Source organism: Camarhynchus parvulus, chromosome 2 (genome assembly GCF_901933205.1).
Source record: "Camarhynchus parvulus chromosome 2, STF_HiC, whole genome shotgun sequence".
Classification (NCBI taxonomy): domain Eukaryota; kingdom Metazoa; phylum Chordata; class Aves; order Passeriformes; family Thraupidae; genus Camarhynchus; species Camarhynchus parvulus.
Window position 1 is genome coordinate 111,045,712 of NC_044572.1, and position 24,833 is coordinate 111,070,544.

General features: G+C 34.8%; 1 protein-coding gene across 2 annotated transcripts in view; it reads left to right on the forward strand.

Annotated features, from left to right (window-relative positions):
- Window positions 1–24,833, forward strand: part of SNTG1 (syntrophin gamma 1) — a 318,609-nt gene that overhangs the window by 218,075 nt on the left and 75,701 nt on the right. For both annotated transcript variants that reach the window (XM_030971023.1, XM_030971024.1), the window contains exon 11: window positions 4,265–4,394. In XM_030971023.1, coding sequence (XP_030826883.1) covers window positions 4,265–4,394 — 130 coding nt within the window. The remainder of the gene's footprint in view (window positions 1–4,264; window positions 4,395–24,833) is intronic.

Consider the following 24,833-nt stretch of genomic DNA (forward strand, 5'->3'; position numbering starts at 1 on the left):
CCACACATGGAAGAAAAAACCTAAAATATTTGTTCTCTACTTCCTCTCAGCAGGTGATGTTCAGTCACTTCCTGGGAAGTAGGGCTTTGGTACATGTAGTAATTGCTCTGGAACACAAGTGTCATAACTAATTAATGCCCCTCCTGCCCTTCCTTTCTCCTAGCTTTCATTGCTGAGCAGATGTCATATGGTATAGAGTATCCCTTTGATCAGTTTGGGTCAGCTGTCCTGGCTATTTTTTATTTTGTTTCCCCAGACTGCTGGTGAGGAGGGAATGTTGGAACAACAGCTCTGATGCTGTGCCAATACTGCTTATGGGTAGCCAAAACAATGCTGTGCAGTCAATATCGTTCTACCTACCAATACAAAGCACAACACTATGAGAGCTGCTGTGGAGCTCTCATACAGACCTGGAACTTGGCATTGTTTGATTTAATATTATCCTAATAAATCAGAAGAAATTAGGAGGGACGACAAAAATATTCTGTAATGATTAATGTTTGTACAGCAATGAAATACAAAGTAGCTACAAAGTCCAACAAGGCAAGTATATAAGATCATATTTGTTAAGCAGTTTAAGCATCTAGCTATTGTATGGATTCATTTATCATCTGTATATATAAGAATGAAGTTCTCATGCTGAAATACTTCTGTGAGCTCTAGTATGTAAAGACATTATCTGTAGGAAAGCTGTGTACAAGTACAGAGCAGGTTACTCCATAATTTCTTCTTCTAATGACCCCCCCAGGACTGGATTTATGAAACTCCCAGAAACTGGGGGAAGAAAAGTCTTCTTCAATCTGTTTGGGATTTTTGTGGAGTTAATTTTACTGTTTCTTACTGGTACTCAGTAAACATCTGAAAGTTGCACAAAAGCTGTCCACTGCCTCAGTTGGTTCTTAGGGCTGTTGTTTCTTAGCATTACACTGCCTAGGTCTGCCAGCCATTTTTCCTATTCACAGAGCTGAAATTAATGCAGGTTAGGCAGTAGCTGTTTTAGATCATTGTGGAGCTAAGGCCAGCCTGCAGCTTTTGACCAGTAATAGCAGGGTCATATTTGCTTGGCTGCATGAACCTTGGTCTGTTGGGGAGCAGTGGCTGGCCCAGGGAGGCAAGGTGGAAACCAAAAGTTACAAAGGCTTCTTGGCTGGACTGAAATGGAGCAGGATCAAGTCATCAGAGAGGCAGGAGATGTTTTACTAAATTCTGTGACAGCCTTCAGCTCCATATTTAACAGTGAAGCATAAAGCACTCAAAACCATTGCGGCCAAATCTGAGATCTATTCTACTGTATACTTCAAATAGGGTATTGAATAGAACTACTCATATGGAAAATTAGCACATAAGCAGCTGTTCAGAGACCTAGGGTTTTAAAATTCAGTCTTCTGCATCAATAAAAAACAAGCTTAAAGTTCATATTATAGACCTTGTATGTAACAAAACAAGTGTCTTGGGTAGTAATGATATACCTGAGATCTGAACTTCTAGAAAACAAAGGTATATTAATATGAAACAAAATACCTGAACTCGTACTCAAACCTTGAAAAACTACTCTGATAATTTTTTCCTTGTGTCCTTCTAATCTGTCTAACATGAAGAAGTAAGTCTTTAAAAAACACAAAAATGCAGGATGCGTATGAGAGAGGGTTTTTCTTAAAGCATAGAACCAACATTTTATGTTGCTAGCAAGACAGTTTAAATGACAATTTAAATTACTGTAAACATTTTTAAATGCTACTCCCTCTCAGAATTTGTTATGAGAGAAAGGTAGATCATTTTTTAAGAGACTGCTAGAAACATCAACATAAAAGAAAGGATATTAAAAATAGTATAAGGAAGCAACATGAAATGAAAGCTAATGAATTACATTTTCCATAGTTACTATTTACAAGGCTGTTTTCAGTTTAATGTAAAGCCTAATAACTTTTTATAATTCAGAGTTCGATGTGGAAATATATTGTTCTCACATACATATTAAACCCCATAGTCATGTTCTAGCTTTTCCGGCGGAGTGGTTGAAACACATAAATTTTGGGGCGTATTCATACAGATTTCTAGAAGACATTCAGGTTAATCTTGCAAAGCTTAATTATTTCAAATATACCTTTTGTGTTCCAGAAGGCCCAGAACCTGAAACATGTAGTTGAATAGGTGTTTATCCATTCTCAATTTTCGGTGTATTATAAAGTGATTATTCTACTATTTGTTCCATTTAGTACAAAACATCTATCTACTATATTATGTTTTCAAGTTTGCATGGTATTATGGACTTGGGCTGGTAGAGTTATTCAAGAAAATACTATTACAAAAATCTAAGGCTATCTACTGCTAAGACACATTCACAAATATTTTATTAGGTGACCATATATCATACTATTGATGGTTGAGTAGTTTGGTGCTGATACTTGGGTAATAACATTATGCATGAATGATTTTGTACTTGCACAGATCAAATTCCTAGGAACAGTAGGAACAATCTGATGCCCCAACTGCACTATATTCACTGTGTTTGTAGTTCAAGGGAAATATGTGCATGAGGATTGAATCTGAAACATAATGGGGTTTTTGTACTTGTGTTAATGTTATTCATTAATAGATATTTTAGATCCCTGCTTTGATTTATGACATGCTGTGTAGAAAAAAGGCAAATCCTGAAACTAGTGTTATTTTTCTTAAAAGAGATCATCAACAATTTTGAGCCCATGCTATGGTCTTCATGTAAAGGTTTAGAAATTTATTCTGAAAAAATTTGCTATGTCTATTTATAGCCATCTAAAACAAAGGATAGAATAAATAAATGCTAGCAACACTACCTGAAGGTTCATTTAATAAATCTTCCTCAAAATTTTACTAGAATTATTGTGAAAATGAGTCTCTGAAAGAAGTCTGTCTTGGTTGGTGTTTTTGTGAATTTAAAGAAAAATCACTACCCCTAGGAAAGACAACTGAACTGCTGGATTTAAGTAAACCAAAGAACCCTGAAAGATCATGTTAATATAAGCCTCATTATCCTGCATAATCTGGTTCTCATGCTAGAACATTCAAAGCAAAGGTATGGCTCTAGTTAACTTCTATTGCTTCTCCTGACTGTAGAAACAGTCTCTCAACATGGATGGAGTGAAGACAGATATTAGCTTTACACTGTATACAACTAGAATAAAATTTTAAGAGGTAAAAGACCCTGAATAAACAGCTTTTCAAGACTGATATCTGTCTTCAGGTGCCAGAAGCTGTCATTAGTGACACTCAGTTTTACCCTGGAGATAACAGGCCCTTTGCTTGAGCCATTCTCAAAGAATCTGAATGATGTACTTAATCTTAACTATGAATTGATCATTAGCAGTTGGGCTTATAGCAGAAAGTCAGCAGTGGAACTTGGTATTCTCTCTATGTTCAGTAATCTCCTTCTCCGAGATATGGATTTTTATTGAGGTTTTTCAGTTTGGAAGACAGAGATCTGTGAGCCTTACAAGAGCTTTTAGCAAATAAAGTGATTTACTGAAGAAATTAGGTCTGTTACTGCTTTAGCATCTGAAAAATTTTCTCTTGTTCTATAATTGCTCAGTGTCTAGAAGTGGAAAATCAGTATATAACGCATGATGGAATTTTGTATATGTGCCCAGATTGGTGCTAGGGGTAGAGGCAGAGGTAGGAGTGTATTTTGGTAATGATCCTATATTCAGAAATTCAATTGGAAAAATCATTAATGCTACTTGATCAATTTTGACTTCTTCAAGTTTTCAATCGGTAGTTTAGAAGAGAAACAAAATTCTATAAGCTTGAGCAGGCAACAAGGGGGCTCCAGACAGTAATCCAAATGTGTTTAGACAATGTATTATAAAAATAAAACAAAGGTGTTGAGAAAAAGATACTGGTATTCACTGAATTTACCAAATTATTGCCCATGGTTTCTAATGCACTTTCCTTCTCTGCAGCCTGCTGTATTATGTCTTAGATAAGCATCAGCTCTATCACTTGTTCGGCTTCTGAGGTTGTACAGCCTGCTGGTCAAGATTCTGTGGAGCTGGTCTATGGAATTTTTTTATAGCCTTATGGAAGCTTAACATTGTCTGAGTTGACCTTTTAGCATGATTGTTTTAATACATCAGGTATTTATAAAACAGGACAACCAGCATTTTGTCAGTGTTCACTGGCTGACCTTGATTGTAGTTGAAAGAAAAGCATTTTTACAAGTATTGTTAAGATGATATGCTAGAAAAGATAAAATTTTTTTCTGACCTGATCTGTTATGATATGTCTATAGGCAAAATGCATTCCAAGTAATTGCTGTGGATGGGGTTTGCAGTGGAATAATTCAGTGTCTCTCTGCTGAAGACTGTATTGACTGGCTACAAGCAATAGCAAGTAACATTTCCAACCTCACAAAGCACAATGTAAGTATGGATCCAAGTAAGCCAGAAGGTTTCCCAATCATATTTGATTATAACTGTCGTAAAAGCCTAATGGGTTCACACACAGAATTATCTGCATATAAACAATGCTTGAGGCTGTCTGAGAGAAGTCAACTCAAGTTTGTTGTCAAATCAGACTCTGTGAGAAACCATTGAATAGGAAAATATTCTTCCCTGCAGTCATATAATTCACTTTTTGCTATCAGAGTTATTCGCTTCATAGCAATACCAATTAGGATTAGAAGCAAAGACCAGACGCACAGGAGGAAGCAAGGTGATGCAGGAATGCATTTAAAATACAAAAATCCTGTACTTTCTTCATAGTGCATCTCTCCAGAAAGTGGTATAACCAGATCTGAATTAGATTTTAGATCTGTCAAGATATCTTGATGGGAAAGGCGAGGTACTTCTGTGGTGTACGTACAGATACTCATTATCAGCAATGATTAAATTCATTTGTGCTTCATGCACTGCACTCTTACCAGCTGAGCTTGTGGGATAGATACAACTTTTTGTTGAAGCAGAAATAAATGTTATGTAAAAGTGTTTTCAAATACTAAGTTAAATTAAGAGGTCTTCTGGACCTGACTGGGATGTATTTACATTTAACAATGAACTTGTAGTTCTCCCTGTATAGGAACCTGTATGATACCTTCTGTGGTTTTCCTAAAAAAACTGAGAGTACATGGGGAACTCCATTATTTTGAATTGAGTTATAACAAGGAAGCCCTTGAGGATTTAATTTATATTTCCTTAAATCTGCTTTGGCTTCCCAAATCTGTCTCTGAATTTGCTTTTGTTTCAAATATAGGGAACACATTGAAGGAAGCTGTATTTTTTTGAGATTTATAATCAAGATGCAAAACTGTGTTCCATCTGGCAGCAATATGTAAAAGTCATTGTATTATAAAAACATGACAGACATGAATTCATCTGCCATCTGCAAGCTTCCATGCAGTACCAGCGAACTTTATGGCTATTTATTCATACTTAAAATGCTGTTGCTATGTAGAACCTTTCTTGTCTCACTAGGCACCCTGACAATTGAGGCTTCTGGGTTTTTTCCTCTTACCATCTTTACTTCAGTTTACTAATGGTTTTTGCTACTTAAATCAGTGGATTTATTTGCTTGCAACAGTAGGCAGAGGCACCTAAATTTTACAGGTGTTTTGAAACACTTCAGCTCTGATGAGACTATAATTATGGTTACTTAGCATAACTTGAATTTTGGCAATACAATGTTATTACATGATTTTTTTCTGACTACAATTTATAATTCTATGCTGGTTTCCATAAAATACAGAAAAAATAATCTAATGTTTTATAAGAGGTAAATAGCCTAAATTATGCAGCTATTATGCCAGTCTTTGTATTTACTTTATCTCAAAGACATCCTGTAAAGTAGCCATGAGAGTTAGGGCTTATGATAATTATCCATGGGTCTATTTTTAGGATCGTCCTATTTGTTCATAGCTCTTACAAATTTCTGGAAAACAATGACGTTCTCCTTCCTGTAATATACCTTTCTTTTGAATTGTCAGTTGACAGAAAGAATTAGTTATTTGACAGCATAAGTGATAAGTGAATATAAGAAACCTTACAAACGCAGAGAGGGAAAAACCCAAACTACAGAGAAGAATGGTTAGATGCAATTAGAGGTCCCTGTTTTTTTTTTTTTTTTCTTTACAAGATGGTTATTGACATGCACATACTGTTGATGTTAGCATTTTTCCTATCTGAGAGAGGCATTTACTCATAGTCATTCTCCCTTACTGTGTCATCCAGAGCCTAAGAAACAGACAGTTAAGGATTTTTTTCTAATTCTTTGGGTAAATTGACCAATTTTTAGTTTCAATTAACTTCTCATTCCTATCTAGAGGTTACAGGAAATAATTTATTTAATTAAAATACCATGCAGCTAACAGAAATATTTACTTACTTGATGTTTCTCATAGCTATCTACCTTTAAATAAAAAAAAAAGGAAATAGAATTAGAAAAAAGGACTATAACAGCTAGATTGTTAATGAAAGCACTTCCTTTACCCTTGTATCAAATCTGGGCTGTGTACATTCTGGTGAGATTTCTCTTGCCTAACTTTAGATGTCTTCAAGCCGAAAATCCAGAGCGAATCTTATTATTTACTGTTGATGTCCATTTTATAATGAAATCAATTCCCTCAGGACATGTCTGTCTTTCCTTTGACTGGTAAAGGACCCTAGGGTGGTGAGTTCATACTTGATACCTAAGGAGATAGATATATATCCTGATAACCTGTCATTTGTGTCTTTGAGGGGCCAAAGCGAGTTTCTCTGAATAAATCTCCCGAAGAAATGCCTGGATATTTTTGACCAAAAAGAAAAAAAGGTGGTATACTAGTCTGAGTCAGAAAATATGAATTATTTTACTTTTTCCACACACAAACTGTCTGAAAAAAATTAACTGATGGTTCAAATCCCAAAAATGGTTTGAGTGCATTCTGATGGTTTTGAACCATCAGAATAACAAGTCCTCTGTTGCCACATGTATCCAATAGTTGTGAATATAGGTCCCTGGCTCCAAAATACCTTGTTGAACCTATAATCAATTAGGTTTTTCTAAGGATATTGTCAAAAAACTCTTCTCTCATGATCCAACATGTCCATATCCGACACAAACGTGACACAATTGAATTGCAGGATCAGCAGTATAGCCAGTATCTACCAAATCCATAACAGAAATGCAGAGGTAGAAGCTAATACAAATGCCTTGACACGACCACCATTTTTAAAAGGCAATGTTGCTAACTGAATGGAGTCTGGAAGAAGATGTCTGGAAGCAAACACATTTTTCCTGCATTGGTTATACTACTAATCATTGTATAATACAAGCTAGAACTCATATTATTATGCAAAAAGACAGTTACAATTTTTATGCAGAGATATAGAAATTATATTTTGACTAATAAGAAGAGATTTTAAAAAAATCCATGTGCTGACTGATGTAGTTTACCTTATTTCAGATTATCTTTAACAGACAAACCTCAGATAGTCACTCTTTTTCTTCATCTTCAGGAGGTTAGCACAGGCATCCTCTAGTGTTTTAAGGACACTGAGAGTGATACCGGTAATTTTAATTTTTTTGGTCCCTAGAAGCTCATATTTCATGTAAAGTGAAATACATTAAAATTGCACAACATGAATGGGGTTGTATACTGGCATGCAACTAAAATGCATACTATATAAGTGCACCGTTGGAAGTGACTTAATATCACACTGTAATTGATGAATCTGTAAGGATTATTCATTTCTGAAGATGGATTCCTCTCCAACTTTAGTCACTTGAATTGCACCTGTGTTAAAAATTTGCCAGTTTTATCAGTACCCTCAAAAACCAGAAGGGTTATATTAAACCTGAACTTTTCGTCTAAGCAATCCTGATACTGAAGTTAATGTGCTGAAATCTGAATATGCTAAATTGAACCTGGGCTTGGGAACTCTAATTGCTCTATGAACTGATGAGGTTCTACATCTTTTTCTTGCCAATTTGGATGGATGGCAAAAGCCATTTAAAAAGGGAACAAGCTGCTGCTTCTTTTCTTGCTAATGCTCCAAGTAGGAATTTTCAATTCAGTTGTTCAATTCAGCTATGAACTATTTGCCTTTCCATGAACTTTTAAATTGCATTAAGTTAGGTGGTAATTGACAAAACACTGATTTCTAGTCCTTTACATCTCTTTTGTTTCATAATTTTGGGATGACAATATCCAATGGGTCATGTAGCTTTTAAAGAAATTAAACTCTGGAAGAGTCTAAGAAAAGAATCCAAAAGTATGTGCTCTATAAAGAACCACCATTTGCCAATACATCCCTAATTTGTGTGCTGTAATTGTCAGGAAATGTAAAGGCAAATTTTTTAATGGCTTTAGTACAATGGAAGTCAGACATTTTGGGTCTTTTTAACAAAAGAATAATAAAAAAAATACATTTGAGTTTGCAACTTCTATGATATAGCTTCATAGAATTTTTGGGGATTTATCCTCACAACACAGTATTTGTCACTTGCCCATTGCTTTCTCTGTGGTAGATTTTTCTATAGTAAGGGCAATAATATTTTTTTTTCCTTTCCTCTTCCGTAATTTCTTTGAAAAACACTGCAACAGCAACACATTTATGCTTTTTACCTTGGAGCCATCACTTGACAGCAAAGAAACAACATGAACTTCATCAGACAGGAATGACAGGCAGCTGAGGTAAAGTTTCTAAGCAGGAGGTGGCAAAAAGTTTTAACCTTATCTTGAGAATATCCACAAGATCTTACAAGATTTAGTTCACAGTAACTTCATTTCATGCCATTACATTGCATTTTTCTGGATAAAAAATAGCATTTGTGAAATCAATGAGGCACACATAGTCGATGGTAGAAGCACAGAAATAGCATGAAAGCTATCATGAAGAAGTCTACAAACTGGGTATTGGCCCAATAGGTGTGTTTTCCAGAACCTAAGCCTTTGTTCTGAAGAGTTTAAAGGTTCAGTTGAACTTTTTGGTATGCTTAGAAAGTAGTGCCTAGTGAAAGAAACTGCTGCTAAGACCAGAAAAAAAAAAATTGTTTCACTTCCACTAGAAAAAAGAAAATGATAATACCTTATCTTTATAATGTTGAAGTTTGGGTACAGGGGTTATTTGAGTCACTAGGTAGAAGAGGAGACAAAGAGTGACAAACAGGAGAAAAGAACTGATTAGAGTAATACAATCTCTTCCACTTGTAGGAAGAATAAAATATAACAGGACTATATTCAGGGTAAGCAAATTATTGAAATAAATTAGTAGAACATTAGTTTCTTTTTTTCTGGTGGATACTACCACCAGTAAGGACATACTGTAGAATGTTATATTACATTAATAAATAAATAACCCTCATGTGAAGTAAACAGATTGAATAGTTTAGTTTTTTAGTTACAATACAATGGCGAGCCAATCAGAAAGCTCCAATTTTAGTAATTTTTGAGTTTTCAAGAATTATATGCTCTTAAATGTCCTATGATTTATGGATTACAATAATATTTATCTTTTTTTGGTTGCTCAGCTATGCATGTTTCAAGCAAATCCAAAAATACCAGCATTAGTATCAAACCTCTTACATTATATTCTGTAGTAGTGCAAAAATCAAATACTCTCAGTAATTTAGAAGTTGAAAGCATTATAAAATGAACTCCAAAACAAGAGAGAATTATAGGAAGTCTATAAAGTATTACTAATAGAATAGTTTTACATACATGATTCACATTTCTCATGACACAAATACTCAGATAAATTGGATATTATTTATTAAGTAAATATACATGCAACACTTTTTAAAGCAGTATTAGCTATTCAGGTGGTCACAGTGTTCTGACACTTTGAGTTTTGTTCTGCATTCCATTCTCAACTTTGTAAATGGAAGATTTTACAGATAGTCATTCCAGTACCGATATTAAGGTCTTTCTTGGAAAATTTAAAAACCAGAACTTGATACACCTGTAACATACTGCTGCCATCTTTCTCCATCTATCATTCTCTTAAGGCATGTAGATCTACATGAATAACTGTAGTCAGTGCAGCATCAGGATTACATAACATAAATCACTCCTACTTTTCCTCACTTTTTTTTTAATGCAAGCTGTTATCAGGTGCACAATTAAAACCACATTTGTCTCTATGTCACTTTTATCAAGTGTTACATATGGCCCTGTCTGATATTTACTTATGTTTTTGGCAATTTGAGGTTTGTCTTATTTTGCAAACTATTTCTGTACCTTGTTTAATGAATTGTAGATAATTTTACACCTTCTTAAATGTACTGATTTATCTGCAAAGAAATTTAAGTCTTGCCAAACTGTATTGCTGTTTCCCCAGTGTTTCATCTGCATTTCTATAATATAATTGAGTCTAAAGGAGAATGAGACAAATAGGAAAACAGTGCAAGAAAAGAATATTTCTTTGAGAAATATGTCTTCAAGAATATTTATTCCAGAATTATCTGGGAAATTTGTAACAAGAAACTTCTGTCTCCATAGTTGGAGTATTTGTATCATATATATCATATATATTATATATCAGACACATTCTGATTATGGTGGCAGCATTCATCATAAAGACATGCAGTCTTGCAGTATTGCTTTGGAATGTATGGTGTAGATTTCAAGTACTCATGATAGGTTTTCAAAGAAAATTAAATTTTCTTTCTCTGCTTCTCCAAAATGTTACATCTATTCATGTTATTTTTAATAGTATCTTTTTTTGTTTTGCTGTATACAAGTGAACAACTTCTGCAGTGGTCTTTAATATCTGATTAAAATATTAACATCTCTATTCATATTGTATAGAACTCTAAAATAAAATTTTGGAGAAGCAATGTCCCTAGAGACAATACAATCAAAAGACTTTCCTTTTAAATTTACCACTTTAATGTAAGTCTTAAAAAAAAAAAAGGAAACATTCTTGCAGAGAGAATATTTTTGGAGTTTTATATATGATTCTCTCATTCAATAAATAATCCCTGCAGTTTGATTCATCCACTTTTGTATGGAGTCAAATTAAATTTTAGCCTTGTGCTAGTATTTAAATTAAAGAAAAACAATATTCAATATATTTTTTTATTCTCTGCAGATTTGTATGAAGCTCTGAGACTCTCTTCCCTCATTCTATTATTATTGAAGGCTTAAGTTAACACATTATAATAAAAACTGTGATCTGTTTGATCAGATCAAAACAAGACACTTTGGAGGAATGTCACACTTGCTCTCAACATTCCACCCTGGTGAAAGGTAACAAGAAGCCTGTCATTTAGGAGAAAAAAAAACAAAACCAAACAACACCTCTTGATTGGTTTTAAGTGGCAAAAAATGATGACAAGAGTAAAGGAAATAGGACTCTAACTGGGAATAAGGGTAAGCCATTTGGGGGTTTGCAGAGAGGGAACACAGGGAAGAAGAAAGGACTCATTATAAGTTGCCCTTTCATGCCAAAATGCCAAGCTGCCCTTTCAGTAGCAGCTGGAGACTTACAGCTATTGTAACCTAGTTTTTGTTGTGCAGTAAAATGTTCAATATTCCACTGTTGGTTTATTTTCAGTGAGAATGTGTTAAAAATGCTGTTGAATCACAAACTGCAGTTGATAAAATAGCAACCGGGAAGTGGGGGGCTAGGCAATAATGACCTTTCTTTTTGTATTGCTTCTTTTTGCTATCTTAAAAAAACCCTACAACAAACACAAATATTATTATTCATATTTAAAGCAATATTATCTTGTTTTGACATCCATTTCCTCTTAATCACTTTTAAAAAATATTTTTAGAGGTGGCTACATCAGAAGTTTTGCCTTTCTTCCACAACCAGAGAATTAAAAGACAAAAAGAATGAAAAGAAATTTAAATGCACTCAAAAAGCTATACAACACCTCAGGGTATACCTTATTAGTAGCCTAATGTGTTGAAAGCACTTTCTCCATTTGGTTGTCTTGCTTCATAAGGTGCCATAAAGAGCAAGTGCATTCAAGTAGTGCACAGCTTATATTTGCCTGTGGAACAGAATGGAGTCAGAGGAAGAGGCAGAGGTGTGGGTTAGAAGAGAGGGATTCCAGCCATTCCAGGACAGGTTTAAGAGGTTAGAGCAAATAAACCCAGAGAGGCGAAACAACAAATGATCACTAAGCTGCAGAGGAAATGAGCCCCAAATTGCCACTGGTCTTGCCATTTCTCTGCTAACAGAAGGTATTCTGAAACTCTGTGACAAGTTCTTTATCTCCTGGGGTAGTTAAGTGGCAAACACCTGTGGGGGAAGTCTGAAATGTCTGAAGTTATAGCTGTTTTGATCACATATGTGGGCACCAACATGATTGCAAGGTTCTGTTGGTTCTTCTAGCCAGTTTGTTTATTTCAGAGAATGAGATAATTACATCCAAAACTTGTCACAGGCTGTCATTGAGGTCATGAAGTCAGGCTTGAAAAACTGCGAATGAAGCACCTTGTTTCCTTCTCATTTCCTAGTGCATGGTACTCTCTGACTTACTGAACTGAAAAAGTATTAATTTCCTTTGAGAATTAGTACCTTTTTGAACAGTTCATAATGAGTGTATGAAGGTTTCTGCTTTTCTCCTTTTTTTCTAGTTGTTTACAAATTTTTTTGACAATTTTGCCATCTATGAAAAGGCATTTGCCTAATGATATCAATCAGGAACTCTAGTACAGTGAATCAAAGGAAATTTTTCTTTACTGCATTTATGAAATCACTTGATACAGGTTTTGCCTATAAAAATTGCATGAAACAACTTTTTTGTTGCTCCATTTCTTTCTGAAATAAAGCCTGCAATCCTTTACTATATGAAATAATGTCTCAGAAGCTAATTATCACATATATTTGACAAATATTAAAATAGATATACATTTTTATATTTGATGCATGTAATCATGTAATTCTTATTCCCCAGTTTTTATGAGCCAATTGCCAGTTATATTTGGGTAGTTTGTCAAGAGAGCACTTTATGTGCTAAAGAGTACATAACAGGATCCTAAATTCTACTTTTATATGAGACCTCCTGTGATAGGAAAGACAGTCACTAATTTTTAGACACGCAGAATGAAGAAATCATAAAATACTGCTGGAAAGGAGTCAACCAGGCAGTTAAGGAATGCCTGTCCATCTCACCTGTGACTACTTAATAGTTCAGTTCATAAAATACAACATGAAATGCCACTGGGGGATAATTTGATTTGTGTTAATACTTACGCTTACTTTTAGCTATATTAGAAGAAAGGTGATGTAAGGTCAATGCAGATACACAATTCAGCTTATCCACATGATAATTACATGATAATTCCAATTGAGTTCATAAGGCTACTTCTTAAAAGTCAGAAGGAAAACCTTATTTTTATTTCTAATTACTAATAGATATTCTACTTCTCTTCCAGTGTGATGCATTGAAATCACACAAACAGTAAAAAGGGTCCTTTTAGCCCACTGTCCCCATTATACACTGACCATTCAAATAATAGATCACATTGTTCAGAGGTAGATTTAAAGATGTACAACAAATCTATGTAGATGTGATATATTTGCTTGTTTCATTAGTTTCTTGCTTGTACAGATGACAAATCTTGATAAAAAACCAAAGTAAAATAGTATCTGTCCAAATTCCAAAAGTGTTTATTAGTCTGTTGGTGAACAAACAACATGAGTTTATGGCTGTTTACTCCAGGGAAAAATCTGTTACCTGCCTAGCAGAAAATATTGTTTTCACTGTGTTTATTTCCTAAAGCAATTTTGTAAAGTAATAAAAAGGATGAAAAACTTCCTGTGGTGTGTCAACATGCCGGCGCCTCTCACATAATTCAGTCAATTTAACATTCTTAAAGGAGTTTCAGCAGTTCTTGTCTCGTATCTGATTGCCAAGGAACTAAACTTCTGTTTTTATAACTATTTTCTACTTTATCTGAATTAAGTAATGTGACAGAAATGGTTGCTGTTTGTCCCTAAAAAGCAAGATCCTCTCCACCCAATCTCCCAATATAATAAAGGGGTATTAAAAAATGTCTTTGAGAGTTGAAGGAAGTGAACTCATCCTCCTAACATAGGCAGTTACTTCTATCCCATTAACTATATAAAGACTGCAGATATCTCCAGAGGGTAATTCCATCTCCTTGAATTAAATACTTACCTCTCCCACTTCTAACAGGAAATGGCAAGAGGGTGCTTTAGCATAATAGCCTACAGGTTGGTAGAGTCACCCTGACATGAGAGACAGGAGCTCTCTGTGCTACTCAGCCTGCAGCCCGATGCCATCTGCCTCACTGCTGGCCAAAAGATCTCTGGGGACAGCACAGGGCTGAGGCTGTGCTTCTCCTTCCAGAGGCTCTTCTCTGTGCTATCCATAGAGCTACACGTAAAATTCTTGCCAATGCTGTTGGCAGGGGACTCATCCGTACTGTCTGGTGGGATTCATCCAGCGGGAGTATTGCTTAAGTGAAGCAGATAAATACTTATCTCCTGGAGCCTGAGTACTGTATCACCCATATCCTGGGTGGCTACTCTGGTATTATCTACCATGACCAAATAGGACACTTTACTCCCTATACTACAGAGTAGATTTTATTTTTGCAGATTTTTAACCCAACTTAGTTCTCTGACTTTATAAACAGTGCAGTCCCATGAACAGTTGTTTCAGCACAACTGAAAGGGTGGGTACATAGTGTGGATATACAAGCAGGATGAGAAAAGTCCCCATACATTTCTGCAGCCAAGTTTTCCATGAGAGACGAAGATCAGCAAAAATAGGAAAATAGGCTGATGTAGATGTCTTTAACTTAGCAGCTGGGGATTTTCTGTATTTGTGAATATTGTACTCAGATAAGCCTTCTTTACCCCTTTCCCTTCTTCTGTAGTCATTTGCAATTCCCTGAAGTTCTAAAAACTAATGAGAATGTCTCTCAGGTTTTGAGAAGAAATTAAAATCCATTCTTCTTGAGATTCTCTCATCTCATAGGAAGTGTTCCACACCATTTTGGAGCATTTAGACTACTTAACTTGTGGCATAATTTGTGTGAAAAAAACAGCTTCAGGGAAGTCAAATTGATGGAAAATGTTTTGGTCTGCATGAGCAATGGACTCATTCATTGCTGAAAATAAAGGGTGTAAATAAAACTATTTGTTGCTTTTCTTTTTCTCTTTGCATTCCCATTTATTGTGGCTGCTGTTTTCCCTTCCCAGGTGCAGATGTACCTGGGGAAAATTATAGCCTTTTTATAGCATTGTTATTGCATAGGGAAGAAGTTTTACTGGGTGATTCTAAATATGTATTTGTTTAATATTTCTTCACTCAAATACCGGACTACAGCAGCTGTGTAGATTTAGAAGAACTCCTAGTGTCCATTGCTCTGCTTTACTATTTTGTTCAGAAAGGAAAAAAATGTTTCTCTTCTAATATATGCATTATGAAAAAGATAAACTGAGGGTTCCCATTCATAGAGGAGGAGGGAGGTAATCAAAACATTGTGCAAGCAAAATGATTGAATAACCTAAACTCTCTCTAGAAAGTAAAAAAGGAACGTAAAATTTAATCCTCAAAACTTTTAGTAAGGTGCATTTTATAGGTAAATGTCCACAGAATTGTGATTATCATTTTAATGAGGACCATTCACAAAGAAATGTTCTGCCAAAGAGACAAAAAGACCTGACATTCAGATACCTGTTCTACTGTTTCAGATCCCATTTCTTGTATTAATGTTATTAGTGACTTCCATGAAGTGTTCTGAGGTGTTGAAATGAGTTTTCTTGATATCCTCTAGATATCTGCAAAGAAGGTCATGAAGTTTTTTATTACAAGAGGAGTCATGGAAATGCAACTGCAAATGTGAAACAAATCAAATATGAAACAAACAAATATGAAGGGCCTTTGCTTTATATTTATTAAATTGAATACAAGTGACCAATGACTGCATCGATGTTTGGGCTTCCACCTGTACATATTTTTATGTGATGAAGATGTTACAGGGAGTGAATATATTACTTTTACCAATTATTTTGTTCTATGCCCTGCAAAAAACCCTTAGGTGGCTTCTCAAGCTTATATTTAAATAGTATGTGCATTCCATTTAAATGTTTTTCTCATTTTGAAACTGTAGCAATAATAATTTGAAAGGGTTTTTTTTTTTTTTTTTTACATCATAAATAGAGTGTTTCACAAGAAGAAATATGTCCTTAGGCTGACATAACCCCTATAGAGTTGCGGAGCTAACATTCTTTTCCAGTTACTCTTTAAATAATTGATAAATCACAGTGTGTATGCATGTTTGATATCAGAATTATTTCCTTTTGCACCAGATTAACATAAATGTATCTTTATATTGCTGTATAAACATAAACTGTATTTTAAAATATTATAGCAAGCCAAATCCTAAGAGGCTGTTGACAAGCTGTTTTAAACAGATTATTTTTAAAGTTATGTGCTTAACGAGATAGTCAGTATACCTCTCCAGACTATTTAGCAATGTATGTCTGCACCTTAATTAAGCTAACTACTCTTCCTCCAGCAGTATGGCTATTAGCTCATTCATTTACCAAACAGTAACCATAAACAGCACTTTCATCTCAAAAATATAATAAGCAGCAGTCAGGAAAACAGATTCTGCAATTTGAATTAAATAAAGTGTATTCCCTGTTGTTCAAATAGCAACTAGAACTCTAGAACATCCAGGCTTGCAGACGGCTCTACCAGTAAAATAATTTTCCATTTACGTAGCTGGATAGATTGCATGCCAAATGTAGCTTAAAGTAATTGTAGCTATCTGACCTCTATTTAGTCTTCTGATCCAAAACCCGCTTCCCTTTACCTTTGTAAGTAAATAGACCAAACTGAAATAAATCACATTTTATTTGTTTTATGCTTAATTTTTTTTTTTTAAAGCCATAGAAACAGACTCGTGGAAACTTCCTACTTACTCCTGGTTGTAATACCACTCAGTCTTTACAGTGGGGTGACTTAGAAGGCAGTTTGCATCTTGACCAGGTCAGCAGCATGTAAAAAAGAAATCAACTTGCCTCATCCCTGGTCTGTGTAGCTTCACTGGCCATATTGGGTTTATATTGTTAAACTACAACTCTGATGCATGCTTTTTTTCCTTTGGATTTGAATAGACAACCCTTTAGCTCCAGAAATATTACCTTTTCAGCATAAAAAAAGACTGCTTTTTTTTTTCATATTTACATCTTCTATCCCAGGCATTAGAAGATTGGAAAAGTTCATATTAATAAAGGGATTTCTTTTCAACAGTGCCAATCTTTTTATCAGTCTTTTATCAGCTTCTTACTATCTCTTTGTATTCTTTGTCTCTGTGTTTACTCCTGTTATTTCATTTGTATCTCCTGTTGAGCACAAGGGAGTCTATCAATAGTGTTACCAGTGCTAAATAACTTCTGTTACATTTTCACATATGAATACTTTTATAATCAAAACTCACTAGATAGCCATATTTTCCGAAAGATGCATACTCTACTTATCCACTGGAAAGAAAAGGAAGTGTCATGGCTAAATGATTAATTAGTATCGCAAAATAGAGGAAATAAGTATCACAGTAGAATTTGTAACTAAGAGTGGGCTTGGGAAATATCCCTTGTCTACGTAGAACCAGAAACATGATAGGACAACATGAGATCTCCTCAGCTGGCAAGCAGCAAGAGTGCAAATAGTTTTGATATATACCATTAATAACAAAGAGGAGAAGAAAAGGGTTGGTTGACTCCATTTTGAAAAGAAAATTATTGGCAGAGAGTGACAAGAAAGGAAAGATATTGAATGTTCTTTTTGATCAGAATTTACTCAAAAGGTCAGTTGTAAACAGGTGATTGTCACCATTGATAAGTGTGATACAATCTTGAATAAAATCAGATCATAGAAACCAGAGAGAGTATTAGGTATACATTAGTGAAAAGCATTTTAGATATATGCATTCCAAGTACATCCTCATTACATTACTCAAAACCTTCAAGAGATTGAGCCTCTGTTCTAAATCCATTTGCCATGTACAGGAAGTTTCTAGATGAAGTAAATAGTAGTAAAGTAGAAGTTATAAATTTTGTGTGGCACAGAACAACCAGTGCATACAGTTTCAGAGTAAAAACTCTCTTCATATAGCTTTATTTCATTACTGGTTTTGTTCAGTTGTGACCAGCTCGAAACTAAATCTTTTGCAAATTGTAATGTGTCTGTTAACATCCACCTAATTACTGCTAGGAACAGTTGGTAGTCATGCTGAAAGAGTAATTCTGTATTTGATGGAATTGCTGCCTTCATACATCTTTGGGATTCTCTTCTTCTTTGGCTTTGAGCATATGCTCTCACAGCAGTCTATGCTTTATGAATAGGCATGATACTACTCAGATATTTAGTTGCTTTGTTCAGTTCTAATTTCTTAAAATTACACACCATTTTTATAAATATTACAATTTTAAGTGTTTTTATAATAATGTCACATTTATGCAGTTAATTCTCTCATTGTGACAATATATAATGATGTAGCCTTGTATAATTTTACTTATTACGCAGCATCTGTTTTTGTTAGAGCTTGACATATGCATTTCATTTGCAAATTATAGCTTTTATGTTCTACTTATGCCATTGTCTTCATTATACCTTTGTTGAATAATTTGTTTCCTGATTTTTCTTTTAACTATAGTGCTGGAGTAATTTGCTCAGTAAGTGTGTGCATGCTCTTTTCTTTCAGGAAAGATAATGTCCATAATAGAAAACTAGAATTTCACTGAGGAAATGAGAGAAGACATTGTGGGGGAAAAAATTAAATTTTTTTTAATTGATTCCAGTAATTTAAGTGTCATAAGGATGATTCTTCCTTTGATATCACTTTTAATGTTGAAACTTAAAGAATTGTACACATCTTGGTATCTTGAAAATGTGGGATAGTATTACTTGTATTTATTATCTTATGACATTATAGAATCTTAGAATATCAGGTTGAAAGAGGACATTGAGGATCGTCTGATCCAGTCTTTCTTGGTAAAGGCACAGTCTATACAAAATGCCCAGAACCCCATTCAGGCGAAGCTAAAAAGTATCCAAAGCTTACCTGGAGAGGTTATTCCAATGACTGATTGTTTTCATTGTCAAAAATTTTCCTCTTGTGTTTAATCAGAATCTCCCGGGGAGTATCTTGTACTTATTACCCCTGTGTTTTCCCTGTGACTCCTTGTAAAAAGGGAGTCTCCATCCTTGTAATCACCTTTTAAATACTGGAACATGGTAACAAGGTCTCCCCTAATCCCTCTATTTTTGAGGCTGAACAATCCCAGTTCTTTTAACGTTTCCTTATATGGCAGGCTTCCCAGTCTTCTGATTGTCTTTGTGGCCCTTCTGTGGACCCTCTCTAAATCCTGTTTGAACTACAAGAAATACTGATAGAGCAAAAATCCATACTTTTGACTAAACAATCTCCTTTGCTGCTGAAATGCAATTAGACAGGGAGTTGCTGTTCTGAAATCTGTCCAAAATGCACACTTAAGTAAAAGTCATCTATAAATTTGCTTGTAACATCCTTAGTGCCTGTCTTGGCCATTCCTAATGGCAATAAATTGGAAGTTTATGAGAGATTCGAGAAAATCATCTTGATCTTAACTATTATATCTCTTCCTATTTAAGGATTAAAAGATCATATCCAAAGCAAGAAAAATATGCCATCTATTACTAGTGTCAGTTTAACAATATTGTTAAAATTAAATGGTCCTTTAACACACTTCTCAAAGAAGAATGTAAAAAAAAAAGTCTGAAATGAAAATTAATTAATTTGTGCAAAAAGTTTTACCCTACACTTTTTTTTACCTTGGCATCTTCTACCCCTTGACCTACCTTTCATCCATGGTCCCACTGACAAACATCTCTTTACACTTGTATTTGACCATATTGACCAGTATTTGAGCATTTCTTTTCAGAAATACCAGAAGATATTTGAGAAAACCCGTATTTACAGATATTTTTGCATACTATTTTATAATGAATTCTTAGTTAAGAGGTGAAATTAGAGGTAAATAGAGAGAACTGTGTTCCTTTGAAGGGAATGAAATTCAAGACTTTTTAAGCTAATGGCTCAGCAGCTTGTTAAGAGAAGGAAGGTTAAGGAGAGTCTAATCTTTTCTATTTATGGCAATCTGGAAGCTTTATTGCAGAAGAGTTTCTCATTAAATGTCAGCTCAGGGTATAACTGAATACAGTGCTACAGTCAGTCTGTGATTAATCTGAATAGAGAGGAGAGTGATATCAGGAGGAGGAGCAGGGTGTATTTTATAAAATATGAGGACATAACTTTTAACTATACAAGCACTACAAAATAATTTTATAGTGTTTCAACTGAAATTTAAATTATAAGTTACATAGATGAATAGGGAGCTTCCAGCAAAAACAGGTATTGAAAAAACTCAGGTGTTTATGATGATCTTATATATGAAGTTTCTTTTTCTTTTGTATTATAAAATTTAGCAATTGTGTTGATACCAAGCTTATTATCATGTGAACCTAATTCTCAACACCTATTTCATCTCATGTCAAGCAAATTATCTAAGTAATGTAATAACAAGTGATTTTTTTAGCTTACAAGAAGTTTATCTGGTCCTGTCAGACAAATTGTCTCATAAATATTGCTGTTATTCCTGAGAGCTTCAAGAGAATAGAATTGTGTAATTCCTTCAGACAGAAGAAGTGAAATGTGACATAACACAACAAAGATAAGATGTTTCTATACTTTCATATTTAATCCACTCAAACTAAAGTAAATGAATGGGTTGATTATGAAGTGATAGAAGATATAATATCTGTAAAGACTAAAGAAAACCTCTTTAGCTTTGTTGCCTCAGGTAAAGGTATTTGTTTATTCTACTGGCAACTGGCCAATTTAATGAATTTTGACATCAGGAATTCATTTAGACTGGAATGCTGTGGTGTAAGTATTAAATGTGTTTTAAAAATCACTAGCTAAATTTCTATTAGGTTCTGTCAAGGCAGTTAATTGCCTCCTTTTATATACAATTGTAATGGTATAAAATTCCTCATTTCTTCTGTTATTTTACTACCCTTTTTGTCATATTAAATTCTGGACTATGAACTGTAAATGTTATTATCTGTACAAAATTGAGGAATCCTGAAACAATGCAAACTTGGCAAACTGTTAACTCTTCATGAGCAAGATCAGTAGATTGTCTATGGACTGAGGGCACAGGAACAAAATCTGTTTAGTTGCAGTCTTCAACAAACTGGTTTATTCTGGTTCAGTCCTGTCAGAATGAAAAGACCAGATTGGAAAGAGGAACCTATAAGGAAAGGAGCCATTTGACTCAGTAAAGAAGTGGCTCAAAACTTGTGGATAGCACTTCTAGGGGTAAGGAATAAAAGGAGAGTAATGACCTTCATTTAGCAAACATATCATATACAGAGCAAACCTCTGATGAAAATGTCAGTCGGGTTGTGATGTATTTTTCTTCCAATACTTGCTAACAGTTCAGTTGGAAACTTTAGGTGGGAACCAAAAGTATTGATGTCTAAATCCAAATCTTAAACTGAATTTGTAGGAGTTATGCTTTGCAGTTCCCTTCCCAAAGAAGTCTGAGGAAGATGCCTCAGCTGTAACGTATGTGCTGGTGAAATCTCTAAAGTAGTTAGAGAAATTGCAAAGGAAAGCTGACAGAGAGGGTGAAATCTGGAATGGGGGTGTGGAGAAGGTGATTGGTAACAAGTCAGGAAGATCTACAATAGCACCTACTGTGACTGAGGAAAACCTAGCTAACAAGACATTTCAACTCACAGATTTTCTTCATAGGGAAATTATCCCTCCTCAGGCAGTGATGCATTAAAATGCTGCCCACAGGAGCTGAAGTTTCAAGCCTAATGACAGAGTGGATTAAAAATAAAATGGAAGCCTGGCAGGCTGGAAAAGCTGTGAGATTAAGGATCATTCTTCCCATGAGGAAATGATGTATTGGTTGGTCATGAGTGACTCACTCCTGTGTGTGATGAAAACTGCTCTAGTGTCTGGACCTAATATTGTGGGAAGTCTTCTGTCTAACAGGAGCTTAAATCTGAGGGACATTGCCAAAGCCATCAAGTCAAATGACAATTACCTGGGACTGCTCCTTCATGCAGGCATGACTCATTTCTCTGTCATTTTAAGCAGATAAAAGAGGCTGCAAGACTCTTGGAGGAAGGCTGAGTGGATCAGAGCTGTTGTAATGCTCTAGTCAGCTCTCCTGGTCATTCAGGAAAATGTGTGTCATTCAGTGCTCATATGCAAAAGTAGCCTACAAAAATAAGCTCTGGCCTCTTTGACAATAGCATGAACTTGGAAGATAATACAGGGTGAAATGGAACTGGCTTTGCCTGAAGAAAAAAATAATGTTTCAACTTAAGAAAAACTACACAAAGTGCAAGCAGTTTGTTCTTTGGGTCTGTGATGGATTACATGAGAAGCAATGGGATTAAACTGCAACTGGAAGGAGTCTGGTTCAATATAAGGAGAACTTCCAATGCTAAGTAGAGGTGTATTTGCTATTAGATTGACTTATGAGGCATTAAGAGACTCATCATGGCAGGACTGTACAAATGGGTTCGACAAGCAGCTTTAATCGACTGAGTTGCTTTTCACCAACTGTTGCTGTTCTTTTATGCTACATAGAATGAACAAATTCATATCAGTGCTTGCAACCTGCATTCAGAAATACTAGGATAAGATAAACTGTGGATACTATTAAAGTTTTTCCCCTATCATTCTGTGAAAAATTCTGAAAGTAAATAGTATATACTGGGTATTATATTGTCTAAATGTTAAGTTTAATGAAATGGTAAGTGAAAAGTAAAATTGAAGTTGGCTTATCTATAATATTTAATTGCCTTGAAAAATCAAGAGGTAATGAAATCTGGTATTTTACACCAGGAGAGACATATAGATCAATTTTAATAGTTTAATTTAACAGTTTAAGTCTGGTTTCTGCTGGAAATATGACATGGCTTCCTTGCTCTGTAGTAATAAGTAACACCAGCTTTTTTACCTCTTAGTGTGATTGATACTGCAGTAATCATACTCCAGTGAGCAACTACTATTATGATATAAGCCACAATTACTCAGTTGCATTTCATTATCTGAAGCAATGATTCTGGTGTCTCCTTCTGGGTCAGGTTTTTTTCACATCTTTTCAATTCTTCTTGTTCACAGTCCTTCTAATACATCTTCAGTACAGAGGCACATGTTTCTTACTTTCAGATGGGACCATAATAGCTGCTTCAGGCACTGGATTTAATTTGTTTTCAGTGTCCCTAATAGTATGCATGTTGCTGTTGGTATTTCATTTATGGAGATTCATTGTTATAAAATTCTTTGTAACACATATATCTTCTTTAAAGAGGTACAATAGAAATATTGTCATTAAGGTGACATTCAGTTTTAAGAATGGCTGTTAAATATTGAAGGATTAAGTGATGCCATTCATCTGTCAAGTGAAAAAAAGCACAATGCTTTTTAAAAAAGAAAATTTTAATTGGAGTAAAATTAATTGCAGTCCTATTGTTGGAACCTCACAGATGTTTGAAGAGTAGGTTTTGTGGTTTTGTCCTTAGGGCTCCCACTATGCTTCCATGTAATAGGCACAAATCTGGTATTTCTTTCTGATATCCATCCATTACTTCTGTGCTTGTGCTGTTCAATGTATCACTGAATCCCTTTGAGTGAGAAAGAAAAAGGTTTAATAATATGCAGGTATTTGATCACATTTCAGGTGGCCATTTGTGCTTTGATAGTGCTTTTACGTGTCCTAAATTACTAATAACTCTCAATATATTTTCTTTCAAAAGCTCAACACCTTTTAGGAATGATTTGTATTCATCTGCTTCTGTTTTTGAAAGTGCATTTCTGACTTTTACTAGCTATATTTTATTGCCCCCAAAAGTATTTATCAAATACCTGTATTTATTGGAACTCACCAAAATATGGAAGCTCTCTGCTTATTTTGTACAGCTGGCTAATAAAGGCAGTCAGTAGGATTTAAAAGGAAGCTTGTTCAGTTCTGCTTTCCAAATGTGACCTCAAGATTATCTCAGGCCTCTCTTCTTCTACTCCTATATAGGATTAAAATGAAACATTTTAGTTTCCATATGGATTAAGATGATTCATGAGAACTGTTAAACTGTACTAGAGTAAAGATCCATCTAGTCCTGTCTCTGGTGATAACAAAAGAATAGTTATATTTCATTTTGTCTTTCCAGCCATCTGCTACTTTAGGACTTCTTCAGACAGCTGATTAGGGACTTCCTGAATAATGTCTACTGTGTCCTCATTGTCTATAAACTTTACAAATATTTCATCATTTTTTAAAAATTTTTTTGATTCGCAAGAGAGATTTTATAACATTGATTATATAAGCTGAAACATATCATCTTGGTTCTCACTTTTGTTCTCATCTAGGAGCTGTAGTGAGGATGACTCAGCCTACAGGTATCTATAGGAACAGACTGGAAAGCAGAGGTCACGCTCATGCTTATGCATTATTCAGTGTTGAATCAAGCCTCTCCTCTATGTAACTGTTCGTACATTCTGGAGTTTTTCCCTTTCTTCCTTCAAGGAACTTGATGCTGAGTTCCTTCAGGCTGAGTGTATTTGCAATCCACTGTGTCTAGTCTTGACAAAAGTCCAACTAGGACATGAAAATGCTAGGAATTATGGAAGTAATCCTAATCTTTTATCCTTTGAACCATTCAGCTGGTTAAATATGATCAACACATGACAGAGGATGGTGCCATCACTGGTAGGTCAAGAGGCAGATGTGAATTAAATACTTCCTGTACTCCCATATTTTCCAGAACATACTGACTGATCATTTTGCATAACTTAGCTTATACGGATTTTTAGTGTGAATTCTAAA